The sequence below is a fragment of the Trachymyrmex septentrionalis genome, unplaced genomic scaffold, assembly GCF_001594115.1.
Source record: "Trachymyrmex septentrionalis isolate Tsep2-gDNA-1 unplaced genomic scaffold, Tsep1.0 scaffold32, whole genome shotgun sequence".
Lineage (NCBI taxonomy): Eukaryota > Metazoa > Arthropoda > Insecta > Hymenoptera > Formicidae > Trachymyrmex > Trachymyrmex septentrionalis.
Genome location: NW_017305485.1, coordinates 4,470,968 through 4,485,901, shown reverse-complemented (window position 1 = coordinate 4,485,901; position 14,934 = coordinate 4,470,968). Strand labels below are relative to the sequence as shown.

General features: G+C 39.4%; 1 protein-coding gene across 5 annotated transcripts in view; it reads right to left on the bottom strand.

Moving 5' to 3' along the window:
• Positions 1–14,934, bottom strand: part of LOC108750001 (serine-rich adhesin for platelets) — a 77,847-nt gene that overhangs the window by 6,512 nt on the left and 56,401 nt on the right. For all 5 annotated transcript variants that reach the window (XM_018489148.1, XM_018489149.1, XM_018489147.1 and 2 more), the window contains exons 8-9: positions 14,245–14,378; positions 3,838–3,886 (exon numbers count right to left, since the gene is read on the bottom strand). In XM_018489148.1, coding sequence (XP_018344650.1) covers positions 3,838–3,886; positions 14,245–14,378 — 183 coding nt within the window. The remainder of the gene's footprint in view (positions 1–3,837; positions 3,887–14,244; positions 14,379–14,934) is intronic.

Below are 14,934 nucleotides of genomic sequence, written 5' to 3'. Positions count from 1 at the left end.
ACACACACACACACACACACACACACACACACACACACACACACACAGAGATTTAGATTAAAATTACTTATATTATATTATATTATACACACGAATAACGCGATTCAGAATTAACAACACCACTCGGTATTTCAATTTACCGTGAAGAAAATCGAGAGAAGAAGGAAATCATCGAACTGGGACGTAGTTTTTTTTATACACGCCGTCAAAGGAGACGTGTTCGGAAACGGTGAACGAGAGACGGATACGATAACAACAGCGGACTTTACAACAATCACTTCAGTAAAATGTTCAGCGATACTTTCGAAATCACGTAGATGTTGGCGTCTACGATCTGGTCGGTTAGACAGGGAACACGGCTACGGCGCGACTAACCGGAGGAGGTGAAGGAGAACGCGGCGAGGAGTCACGAACAGCTGGCGGCGAGAGAAGCGAGTTGAAAGTACTGTCGATGTGTGTGTATTTGTGTGTATGTGTGTGTGTGTGTGTGTATCGATGTGTTCCACGTAGGTGCATCCGGAACGAATGTATCAGCTTGAAACCGCGGCCTCTGTTTCCCATAGCGGAGACTTCACAACACGCATGTACGATTCGCGAAAATATCGTATTGCAGAGACTATCGGATGAGAAAATCGCATTGCAAATTCCGAGTGCATCCCGCTCGTTTTTTTTTTTTGTTACTAAAATATTCTGGTGGAGCAGGACTCCTATTACAAGCGAACTCGATCGAAAACTCCGACCTAGAACTGAGATAATATTGACATTCATATCAGCGGCTGGTGAGCTCGACTAGACGATTCGATTGAATTAATTGAGACGGTGGAAGAGCGACGTAAAACTTCGTCGATTACGTTTCGTATATAAATATAAGCGCGTTCGGCAGGAAAAGCAGCTTTGCAACTGTTGTAAGATTTTTTAACCCTCCGTGGACCACAACGTGGTTTTTCATTGCTTTCCTAATCCAACCAGATCACTGGACGCCTGGTTGTGTTTTTCAAAGGTTAAAAAAAAATCTGAAAAAATTCTAATATCTCTTTCAACATTCGAGAATACGAATGATATGACCTGAAATGTTTTTCACTTTTTTTTTTTACGTACCAGAATTTAAGGCGGAACAAATTGAACATTGAAAATTCTTCATCTTTAAAGCCCCTGGTCGAATCATTAATAGGTTCTTATCCTTAGTTCTTCATGGATCTAAATATAAATAAGTCGTATTAAAAAAAAATTTACAACGATTGCAAAGCTGCTTTTTCCACTGAACGCTGCCTATAATTAATTTATACATTCAAATCCAATGACGCACTAAGAACAAGAAGCAATGATTTATAAAAAAAATCTTAGAACAATTTCCAAAGCTGTTTCTTCTGCTGAACGCAGCTTGTATTTATGAAATATAGTATCTCGTCGCCGGCGCTGTCGACAACTCGCTAACGATCGTACTACGTCGCGATACCTTTGGAGAGGATCCAAGCGAGCTCGTCTTCGAGGGGCGGGTTCTCCACCTCGAACTCCTTGATGAGGTCCTTCGAGTACACGGGATCATCGTCTTGGCTCCACCAGGCAGCCGCGACCTGCCTTAAAGTGGCGCGGACGCTCTCAGAATCCGAATAGTAGTGCAAGGCCAGCATTATTTAACATCGTCGCGTCGTTTTCCGATGGCCAATGAACATTCTGTCTTGCAGTATCAACGAAAATTTGCTTGGAATACTTGCAACTGCCGCATCTTTCTTCCCAGGGACCTCGGGATGCTCCCCCGGCTTTCTGATCCAAGAAAAACGAATACGCCGCACGAATTATTCATATTTCTATCTTGACCGCGTAATAATATTGCGGCGTTAGACAATATACGAAAGGCCGAGTCTTTTCCTAATTTATCAACGTCCTGGCAACTCTCAATTCTTTTTCACCAATAGTCTTTCTCCCGTCATCAGGATCCTCCTCTCATGATTGTACGACGAATCTCCGGCCTCTTCGTCGCTCTCCACGCAGATTTCCCACGAATCGTCAGCCTCGTCGCTGGCGAACACCACGACTGCCCAGTCGATCCATCGTCAACGGTTTGCTCCGGCTATCTCTCTTTTGCTTTCGCGTTGCTTTTTGCTTCCTCCTCCTCATCGTCATCATCGTCAACCATCGTGCCAAGAATAACCGTCGCTGGTATGTCTTGCCAAAAGAACGAAGCGCACCAAGTTTCGCATCGTTTCCTTTCGTTAGGATGTTTGTTTTTTTCATAATTAATCCAACGCCACGACGTAAGAAATGCCTATTTGGTCTGATACCAATTATATCTGATACTCATTATATTTTAAACAAGATACGTCAGCTAGAACGTCGTCCAATGGATCGTCGTCTAATCCATTTAATTGACCTCCATTTCTATTAATGTAGATTAATTTTAATCTTGGTTAATTTTACTTTTTATACTTTTTTCACGTTTTGTCGCCCTTTCGAATTCTATTTCCTAGCCGCCCTTTTTAGGCCTGCGAGTGCCTACACGTGCGCTCGCGAACGCGACATTTAATCTTGACATACAGCTGAAGGGTTTTCAATTAATGGACTCGCGCGAAAACAAAGGTACAAAGTACCATGAGTCTGTAATCCATATATTGCGAACAATTTCTAGTTCAATAGTAACCAAGCGGAAAATTCTGATCAAATCAATCGGGATTTCTAATTGTTTCAACTAAAATTTAATAGAATCAACCAGAAAATTCTGATTTGTCCATTTTCAACTAAAATAACTGATGATGCGCCAGATTCCCTTTCCAATGCGATGTCAAAGGAATATTCGTAGGGATCGATGAGGTACAAAAGTAAAAATGATAAACTTATTGGAATCTAGCGCTTTTCCCCCTCCCCCCCCCCTCTCTCTCTCTCTCTCTCTCTCTCTGCCCCATGACCTAGACCTAGATAGACGAAGCGTGCTAGTGCGACGTAGAATGCAGAGCGCGCCGTACGAAGTGAAGCTGTATCGTGAGTCCCTCCCTCTCGCTCTTAACGCTAGCTGGCCTCCCGGGAGCTCATCGATCGCCACCATACACTAGGACACGTCGGAAGACCTAGTACCACGATTTCAAAGGGAAAAGCCATATGTGGCTCGGAAAACACGTGGAGTTTCACATCTCGGGTTCCACTTGCCGCTCACATTGCACAATGTATATCAGTTTTCCGTTAAAACTCTCTCTCTCTCTCTCTCTCTCTCTCTCTCTGTCTATTCAAGAAAATTTTAATCGAGTGCTGCATTATACCCAGAAGATATAAACTTACAAATATAATATTATAATATTCTTAATTAGACTGAAGGAGGAAAATAAAGTGGTGCGCGCATTTTAAAGACTTCTTCGGTGACTTTTTGCATTGTGAAATTGACTTCTTGGAATCCATAGTTCTTTGATCGACGTTAAATTTATAACAGCGTCGTTTGATACTAAATCAATTCTTCCCATAAAGGGAAATTTCTCCTCTCGACGCGCGCACACAAACATATATGCAGTCCCCCCCCCACACACACACACACACACACACACACACACACACACACACACACATCGCAGTCTCTATTAACGTAATATACAGCTCTCCAAGATCAATATAATCCGAATTGCTCATTTTAATTGCTCACATATGTGAAACTCTATGGCTTAAGAGCTTGCGTGTGTTTCTCTGATTACGAGCATTCAGGCTGGATTAGTCGAGTTGACTCTTATTCGGTCGATTGGATCAGTTTACAAGTTGCGAGTGAACGAGCGTTCTAATCTCATCTCGAAAGATTCTAGAAAAGCGAATTTCTAAAAGATCGGTTACGAGAAAATGAGAATCGTAGGTTCAACTCACCAAGATCGGAGAGCGAGACTTTCTCTAAGAAGGGATCCACCACCGGCAGCTGTAAATTAAGAGAAAAAAATTAGTAAAATGAACGTTTCAAATGCAGACTTCGAGATCGTCATTGTCGCTATAGATAACAATTTTTTCTCAGAAAAAAATTCATTTCAAATTATTGCCGCTAAAAATCACAATGACATTATAAAAAAAATCTCTCTCTCGAAAGAGATTTCTCTGTGTCTTAAACAGGCTTTAAAAAGAATCAAATGCATAAAGTCAACGGTCTCTTTTTTCATATTTTTGGGAAATTCTGTCGCGAGTAACGTACTATTTTTCTCTTCCTTTCTTTCAACCCGCTTTTTTTACGACCGAAGATTTACAGAGTATTTATTGTACAAAGAATTACGGAAGACTGTCTGACTTATCCATTTTTCAGTCAGAATCTCAATTAATGTAACCAGACTCTCTCTCTCTCTTTCTCCCTCTTTCTCTCTAGTGTATTATTAATCGAGTAAAGTCTGTGCAAAGATAAGAGAGCGGAGAAAATACCAAAGTCCGTTTCAGCAAGGATCTCGGGCTGAAGGTGTGCCGTCTCTTGATCTTCGTGTACCAGTTCGTCAGAACTCCAGAGCTCGTGGCTTGATCCGAGCTCCTGGAGATACTTCCGGTCGGCTCGCTCGTTTGACGTCGGAACAACATTTTACGCGTCAATTAAAAGCTACTGTATTCTGTAAACGAACTGGCTGCTCCTTAAGGACCTCCGGGGAGAGTCCCTTGCAGCGAAGCAAACTCGCGCAACATATACGATGTTCGAAGTCTATCGATCACAGCCTGATTCACGTATCCTTCCACGTTCTCGACCTCGAACTTCACCTCGACCTCGATCTAGTCCTCGTTGTCGTTGTCACTCCGTGTCCCTGCCGTCCGGATTCCACGGCGTGAAACTCGGCGACGACCGACCCGCGGCGGTCAATCGACTCTTAACCGCTGGATCTCGCGTCTACACGACGATGTTTACGTCGTCCCGACGAGCGAAAGCACGGCGTTAACACGTCCTCGCTTAACACCTCCGCCGGTGTTACCTGCGAGCGCGTTGTCCGGGATATTTTCGACGGTGGCATAACTCTTTCACACCGGCTGGCCGCGAGATAGAGTCCATACACGGTCGGCTAATCGCGCTGCAGCCTGCCAAGAATTCGCGACTCTGTCAATAGACCGAGGCACCGATAGCCGCGCGGCAAACGTCTTTCATGCGTGAGACCGAAGCCGAATGACGTAACGCAATTTAAGCCTGTTCTACAATAGGCAAGTCGCAAATCGTAAGCCGTAAGAAATTAACCAATTGATGCTCGATTAGGTTTTTTTTTATATTCAACTGTGATTAGCCAAATTCTTGCGGCTTACGACTTGCGATCTTATTGTGGAACAGAAGCTTCTTCGCTGCGAATCCACCCGTGGACTCACTTTCCACCGAAATCCGCGCTTCCTTCTAGCTTTTCGCGAGTAGATCGATCATTGAATTCCTACCGTCTTAGCGGCAATTCGAAGGGATTAATCATTGGAGAAGTCTATCTTTTTTAAATCTTGTAGCTCTCCTTAAGTAAGATTTATAACTCACTGTCTTCAAAATACTTCAACACTGTTTCAGTGCCACAGCACTGAAAGAAAAATGTATTAAATTTTAATAAGTTATTTGAATAATGTCATTGAATATTTAAATGTAAACATATATTTATTTAATACAAGAACTATTAATGTTTTATTGATTTAAATATTATGTTTTATTTAGCAATTTTTTTGCCGGAAATAAATGTTATTTTAGCAAAATCTACTACATTTTTCTCTCAATGTATAGCTTCTTACTTAGAACATCATTTTTTTAGGTGTAAATACAGATTTAAAAATAATTTTGTTAACCAATCAAAATAATTATGTAGGAAACTCAAGCATAATGAGTAAAAACGTTAATGATAATGTCGCAAAAAATTTTAACATTCTAGCAATGAATTTGAGCATCTTATATAATTATGGATAGTCCAACAAAATTAGACTTTCAGATCTGCATCTATGCCTAAATTTTAAATACTTCTACAAAACGTTCTTTCCATAAATATAAATCTTTTTTTATTTTAGCTCCTTATTGTAATAGTTAAATCACTTTCCTATTTTTTTTTTTTAGGAAAATTGTATAAACACATAAAATCAATCTTTTTTTTTTCACGGTCCTGATGATGTCAATATAACCCAGAGTGGCTTCGAATTTGAGCTCTATATCCAGTTTTATCCTCTCTTCTCTATATAGTGACTTTCTATCTTCTAAAGGTTAATCTCGCCGTTTATTAAAATAGGAAACTCACGTGCGAAACGATCGGCGATGAAAGAAATTTTACAAGAATCTACGTGCTTGCGGAACCATCGACGACCGCGTTTTAAATCTTATTAATCGTTGACAGGTTTGACAGGGTTGACAGCACTAGGCGACCCATACGATTTTATTAAACGCCGAGCTATCTCAAGGAAAAATAACGACGCCGACGGCGGCGAGGTCTTCGTTGTGGATCACCGGTTCGGAAAGCGACACCTCACTTTTTTTTACCCCATCTCGCAGGGTCGTCTTTTTCCAACTTGCGCGACTGGGCACATTCGATCCACGCCAAGAATAGTAGAACGGTAGATACGACACACGTAACAAGTGTAATAAACAAACTCGTGATAAAGGTGGCGCCAAACATTTATCTTTCTCTCTCTCTCTCTCTCTTGGCCGTGCACGCTATATTTATTACATCATCAATAAGATCTGGTATTTGGCGGAGCGAGCGGAGTTACTCGCTAGAAGAGTACGAAAAAAAAATAACGAAAATCGAAGGCGCTATCGCGTGAAACTGAATAGCCCAGCCTGATCGAATCTAAAAATAGGATGACACCGCGCGTTTCCTGGCGGAAATTTAACCGAGAGTAACCACTGGACCACGTGGGCTTTTCCTCCTTTTTTTTCGCTCTTTTCTTCCTCATCAGTCATTTGACAGAATTGAGATAGATTACGTTCAGCAGAAAAAGCAACTTTGCAACTGTTGTAAGATTCTTTAATATAATTGGCTCTCTTATCCTTGTTCCTTACTGGACCTAAATGGAATAAACCATATTAAACAATTTTACAACCGTTACAAAGTTGCTCTTTCAGCTGAACGTTTATTTTGCAACTGTTACAAGTTTTCTTTACGCTAATTGGATTATACTTTTAAATCTAGAGTAAACAGAGTCTAAAACGACAAAAAAAAAATCAGAAATTTGTTGCAGGATGTGGTTTAATTAACTGTCTAATGAGATTGAAGATTATGATTTGATTCGTGTTGATGCGTTCAGTGATTCTTTAATATGACTGGTTCTTCACTGGATCTGAGTGTAGGAATCAATTATATTAAGGAAACACTGAGCACTCACCGATTAAAGTTAATCTCGGCTTAATTTACTTTTCATCTTTTCCCATTTTAAGAATTATAGAAAGATAAAGATTAAAAGAAAAGAGCCACGATTAAGTTTAATCTACATTGACAGAAACGGACGGAGAGTGTCTAACTGATCGATTCAATACGACCTTCATTTTCAAAGATTTTAATCTGTCCAAAATTTAGCCGCGAGTTAAACACCTACTGTCTCTCCATCGTCTCATTGAACGAGATGGATGAAAGACAAAGCAGAATAAAGCACTAATTTATTATTCAACAGAATTCAAACACACTTATTTATTCTTTTTTTCTCTCTCTCCATGTCAACGAGACAATGAAGAGAAAGGAGCGCTTGGTTTGCGAGCTAAGTTTTGGATAGGCTTGATCTAAAGGAATAATATCTCCTATCTCATATCTATGAAGAAGGAAGCTTCCAACAGTTATAAAATAAACGTTCTTCTGAATGCGACTATTGATTCAGCGGCAGTCTCCGACACGACAACTTGTTGACGCGGTTCGTCCACTCGCGAGGAGGCGAAAATCAGGCGGAAACCCCCCCCCCCCTCCTCCCCACGCCTCGGTGAGGGAAGCGAGTTGGGCTCGGGATTATGCGAAAACACGGTGCGCGGCGCCGGCGATTTAAGGATGCGATCTAGATTTATATAAACGAGACACCCACGTGAGTGGTTCTCCGCGAAGCGTTCCGCCGAGGTAGAAACAGCCGGCAGGCGTCACCGCGACACAGCTCGTTATCATTATGGGCGTGTTAACGCGGGATATATTTTTTTACAACAACAAGCGTAGGCGCGCGACGGCGAAGTTTCGATATAACTCGCGTTCGTTCCGCAAGGCCGTTGTGGGAGATAAAAAAGTACACCATCGCGTGCGTCACACGGGATGAAGGAGGAGAAGGAAGAGAAACAAAAGCGCGCGGCAACTTGTTGCCGCGATTCGTCCTCTGGCGAGGAGGTGAAAACCGGAACCCGCGGATCTCGTCGAGAAAATTCATATAGGACTTTACAATCGGCCAAGTCTGACTGAGTCGAGTTGTTGACTGCGATAGCTCAAATACTGGCGAACAGTACTAGGCCAGTACCGGTCAAGTACTGGATGATGAACTTGGGCTCAGTATTGGCAGACAGAACTTTGGCGATCGGTTGACAGTCGTAGGATTGGCTAAACATTGGTTCCGTTATAATCGCACGTATAGGAACCCTGTATAGGAATTTCCTATTAGAAAACGATTCGGGCTTGGGATTTGTAAAGCACGATTGCGCCAGCGGATCCACGATGCGCTCGCTAAATATTATTTCGACGGTACCCTTCCCTCCCGCCTGATAACATCACGTAAATAAAGATTACGCGCGCCGAAAGGCCCCGAGGTATAAAGACTCTGTTATCTGAAGCGTTTGAACACTGAGTGCGATAGGGATCGTACACTGGGTGTGTACATTTGAACGGTGATCGTTCGCCAGATGCCAGATGAGAAAGATGTCGAATTACTTAAGGAATGAACGCGTAGAGGCGTCAATTAAGTCTCTCTGTGCTCGTTCGTCTCTCGCGCTCGTCAAAACGAAGAAGACGCGGCCAATATTCGCGATTCCGTCGTGGCCAGATCTACGAGTAGTGGGCAGCGGCGCGGCGTCTAAATATAATTCTGAATCCGCAATTGTTTGTAAACAGCCGGATTTCGCCGGCATCCGCAAGCCGCGTGAAGCTGCTGAAGCGCTTCGAAGCGCTTTTTCTCTCCACGTTGATTAGAGATTCGCTAACAAGAAATATAAGGGAAGAAAAAATTTTCGGAAGACAATAAAAGAATGAATCTAATGAGAGTGGTAATTAAGGTGCAATTAGATTTGCAAAATAAAGAGTTACCTCTAAAAGTCAGGACAAGACACGGTTTTGTTAAAATCACAGGAGAAAGAAAGACATACATTTACTGTTTTCTCTTTTTTCTATTTTCTTATTTCTCTCTCTCTCTCTCTCTCTCTCGTCTCATATTCAGACTTTTATTAGACGGTCTCCAGCGTGGGCAATTTTGTCGCGATTTCTTCTTTAACATTGGAAATACCATTATTTCTTATTCACTAAAAGAACCAAGCAGATAAATTACTAAGAAAATTAAGAAAGTCATAAGAAATTGAATTCTTTATCAGTATAAAGGACATAATTATTGGAAAAACTCAGAAAATTTCAGAATCTTATCTTTTACGCAAGTAATATAATCGCATTTAAAATTTATTAAGCACCCCTATAAATATTTCATAATTCTTAGTAAAGACAGATAAATCAATGACTTTTTAAAAGGAAACGGTGTTAAAAAATAATCAAATTTTGATTAAAAAAAAAATCACTAACTTAGAAAACTGCTTACGTAGATCAAAATAAAATACAACAAAGTTTGTTGTATTTGCTGCAAATAAATAGTTTGTTGTATTTATAAATAAAACACAAATACAATAAACTTTGTTAAACAAAGTTTATTAACAATTTTATATTTTAATAAATTATCATTAACTATTGTATGTTCAATAGAAAAAGCAGCTTTGCAACTATTGTGAGATTCTTTAATATGATTGGTTTATATATTTATGCCCAGTGAAGAACCAAAAGCATGACTGATCATATTAAACAATTTTACAATTGCAAATCTGCTTTTTCTGCTAAACGCTAATGTTTGATATTTATTAGGCTTCCCTCTTATTTTATAACTTCTGCAATTCTTTTTGATAAACTCTTTATTAATTTCCTGTAAATGGATTTCATTATTTCTCTCAATTATTCCATAATCACAATTTATAAGTCCTATTCCAAAGTGAATTTTCAATTACGTGAATCTTTTTCTTTAAGTAAACCTATTATATTAATGTTTAATCAGGTTGAGGACAGAACTTTATGGAGGCCAATCTACGACATTGATTTTTTTATAAATTATATCAAACTAATGACATTTACAACCATAATACAATATATCAATAACGCACTAATAAAAAAAAATATACATACATTGATCTTAAATTTTTAACTAATTCCAAAAAATTATTAGAAGAAACAGTAATTCGTCATTTTGTAAAAAACTCTGATTATTAGGGTGTTTAATAATTTTCGACGTGTATAAAATAGTAATTTAAAAAATGAACAATAATAAATTAATCTATAATAAAAATAGTTTCACTGAATAAATCAAATACAATAAAAAAAAATACTAAAGTTTAATAAATAGCTCGTTTCAGAGTTAATTCTAAGTAAATTTTTACCAAATATAAACATATATTTGATATAAAACCCATTAAGTTGATTTAACTGTAGTTTTTATTGAGTAAATATTTATTTACTTCGAGTAAATGTTTACTTAGTATATTCAAATAAATAAGTATTAAAATTTAATAATTTTTGTCAGTGCAAAAAAAAAAAGGCCAATTATGCGAGATCTTAATGCTAACCAGTATTTTTATATAAAAAAATTCTAAATACATCTCTCAGTTATATAAACAGCTAAAAAAATAAAAACGATCAATAACGACCGCTCGGTACTCCTAGTAGCAGAGTTACACACGCGCACACATCGATCAAGAGCGCGAGGAGATGCGACTCATCGGTCTCGCGATAATTATGACGCAATAAAAACATGATAAACCAGTTTTTCCCACCGCGGTCCAGGAGCCGGGAAACTGGAGGGCGAAACGTCCGAGAGCCCCGCGCGCCGCCGATTATTTCGAGTCATTTCCATTGCCATTCGCGATTATTTTCATAAGCTCGCGAGTGCTCGCGCACCCACCCGGCTGGCCGTGAAAAGCGTCGGTGCGGGGGTGTCGGGTCAGGGACACCTACCGTGAAGGGACGCGCCGTTCCGAGAGCATCGTATTGCGTATTCGCGCGCTATGTCGCTGCTGCGCTCCGCGCGCACGTTTTTCTATAGCAACAAGTGTTTGCGCCGTCGCTCATCGACCTAAGCCCCGAAGGATCGCCGGAGAGAGAGATTAAACTACGTCGTAACTTCACCACCCGAATAGTCCCTCTTCCACCCGGACTCCCTGAAAACGGCAGCTCCGTTTCGCACAACTACGCCGTGCTCGGCTTTCAAACGTCGTGGATGTAAACTAACTCGTGCGAGCACCGGTGAGGCCGCGCGAGATCCGCGTACAGGAAATCATCACCGGAACTCGCAAACTCGTCGAGAGCGTTGCGTGTACCATCGATTTGCACGTTCACGCTTGAAAATGGCAATTAATCGCACTCTCAGAAACGCACCGCGTTTAATCGACCGCTATCCTTTACAGAAATTTAATACTGCGAAAAAGAACGTCTGGTTAAAAATGAAGAACAAGTGAGAAGGTTCTAATTATGTCAATCAGAATTCTGCAATGAAAGAAAAGATTGACTGGATATATGGCATAGCATTTTTAATTGGTTCCAGCAGTCAATTAAAAATGCTATGCCATACTTTATCATCTAATTTGCTGTAGCAGCCGATCTTTTTTTTTTTCAGTGTGTGGTTATTTCAATTAGAATTATAATATTTAATCAGAAAAGTCTGATTTATCTATTTTTCAATCAGAATTCCAATTAATGCAACCAGACTCTTTTTCTAGTGTGCAACAAGGATTAATTACTTATTTTGAATATCAAAAGCATTGTTGTTTTAATCCTTCGATCCCAATCTACATCGTTTTGTCACGTATCTACCACATGTGGATATTATAATAATTCTTTTTCATTCGAAAAAGCAAATGTAGGTATTAATAGAAAAGTTACGGCATAATAAAGTAAAAGAAACTTCGGGAATGCCCACACTGGGGATCAATTTTTCATTTCCTGGTTAACATACTTTTGGTTAGACTTATCTTGATAATAATGTAAAAATTGTATTCAGTTGTGGTTTGTATTGTATTTATACATTTTTTTAGCTTATCACTAAACTGATAATTTTGTAGTGACTTTTTAAGTTATATCGCTACAAAATTATCAGATCAATTATACAGCTAGGAAAAAAACACAATTTTTACATTGTCAAGTGACAAGTTAAATTTATCACAAATCAACCAAAAAATGAAAAACTCAGCCTAGGAGGTATTAACCAAAGAGTCAATTCTCCAAATAGATAATTTCCAATATTAAATTGTATTTCCGTATAAAAGAATTCAGCGTATTGTACCGATCTAGCGGGAGAGCCGATCGATTTATCGAACACGCACTTTGCCCCCCCCCCCCCCCCCTCTCTCTCTCTCTCCCTCCCGAGAGAAAGAGAGAAAGAGCGAAAAAGAGAACTCTCGGGGAAAAAAAAAACTTTCGAGCCGGAAGAGCTCGTGCTAAGCAGAGAGAGGTGACAGGTGCGAATTGGACCGACTTCTTCGAGAGGTACACGTTGATATTAACGGTAACCGGCGAGACGCGATTACGGTAGAGTCCGCTGCGAATTGCGGTGCGAGTCCGGATAGCGGCGAAAGAGTCCTCGGTTCACGGGAACTCCCGCGAACAGGAGTGACGGAGAGGTGCGCGAGATCGGCGCGAACTTGCGGGAGACTTGCCACGGCCGTCGTCAGGTTCCTCGGCGGTCACCCGGCGCCAAGCTCGGTAGCTCGTGCTCAACTGGATCACACCGTCCAGGCCGGCGCCTGACGACGGTTCGTCGAGGCTCGGCGACACACGTTGTGTGTATGAAATTTACGGCGCATCGCTTATGTGCGCGCACAACGGGAGGCGCGCGGACGCGAACGCCTCCTCGGGGGCCTCCTAGCCGGCGCCGCCGTCATAAACTGGACATTAATTAAATTCGCCGCGCGAATTATCCCGGGTTTTTAAGTAGCTCCCTCGTGGGAAGGAAAATGGCCAGGGAAAGTATCCTTGAACGTTACTTCCTAGGGACCTAGCGAGTTAGCGAGTCCGCGACGTTCGCATCGTTTTCTCAGTATCTATCGTGGCCAACCATCACGCATGAGATAAGAACATCGATAAGCGGTTAAATATGTGCTTAACGCGTGTATGGAAAGGTAAACGGAAGGAACGAAGGAGGAAGAGGAATCGAGGCTTGTGAGAATAATGGAATGGTCTGATAGAGATGAAATGTTTCTCTTTCTACAAGTGCGAGGAAGAATGAGATAATAATATTGAGATATTTATTCTCCGCTCTCATGCCAATGAGCACCCTTCTCTTCTCTATGCAGAATAATCCTGAGAGATGTTACTCGAGAGGGAATTTTCTTAGAAGCGAAATATGAAATATAGGACTGTATGTATATGCATATAATCGTTTTAGGTATTATACAATTTAATTGCGCGAATTGAATTCTATAATATCTAAAAGTCCCTTGAGAAGGTTCGCATAATGGAGGAAATATTAAGGGATGAATAATAAATATTATATAGAAAAGTTAAAAAATTAGGAATAGAGATTAAACGTATCGCATTGAATACGGCATAATATATATTATATGTCTTATATCTTATTTATAATTTATTATTAAATAACATTAAATGTTAGAAAAATAAAAAAAAAAGTTAATACACAATGCATTTAAAAATGAAACAAATATAATAATTTAATACAAATAAAATAATTTAATTCATAATTTTTTTTTATTTCTAATATTTAACATTTATTTCTATTTCTAGTACTTCTTTCATTGTGCTATAAAACCTAAATAAGCGAGATACTGAGAGAGATGTATAATTGCAGATCCTCCTTTAAACGAGACCCCCCTGCAATCTCGTGTAGATAATTTACCAACCCGCGGTAAACTTATCGAAGTGCTCTGATTTATCATCGGCAGAAAGTGCCCTTATCGACGTTTGTAAATCAGATATCTGTTCGACTACGGTAAGGTAGATTACTAACTGATGCAAATGTTATATAAAATTTATTTATAATACTGTATTGCGATTTTTAGCGTCATATTTGCAAATATTCATATATAATTCGAGTAGCGATGGCGCTTTCCAAACGATAATAATAATATAATTGCAATCAACTTACTCCTCGCGCATCCCTAAAAAGTATGGCAGCGTGAACCGGATCCAGGCAAGCGTCGGATGCTCGATGAGGTATTGCGGGTGCCCCGAGGGATAATCTCCGTGCCGTAGGATCCAATGAACTTCTTCTGTGCGCGCCTGAAACAAAATGGGTTGCATGTAGTCAATGACGTAAAACCAAGAGGAAATTTTGTTATAATAATAATTATAATATAAATATATTATACTCTTTATATTATAATTATATGATATAAATATTTATATATTATTTTTATAATATTATTAATATATTATATTATTTATACATAACTATACGTAATATATCGTACATTAAAATATTATATATTATATATTATAAAATATAATTATAAAATTTGATTGCACGCCCAACCGCACCACAAACTCCTACTGGTCATTAATTTATAAAAAGAAATTTAAGTATTGAAGGAATAATTGATCGCAGATACATTGACATACGTAAAAAAAATAAAGTCATCGATTCACGTTATCCTATTGTGATTTAAACCATTGGCCATCGAAATATAAGTACTTAATTGAAGATTTTATATCAGACTGATCAAATGTATATCTCATAAAATGTTTACTCTTCGATAATCTCACTTTGATACTTCTCGCGGAATGATAAAAGAAACGATCTGTACAGAAAAAAGTATAGGTATATTACTTGTAAGAA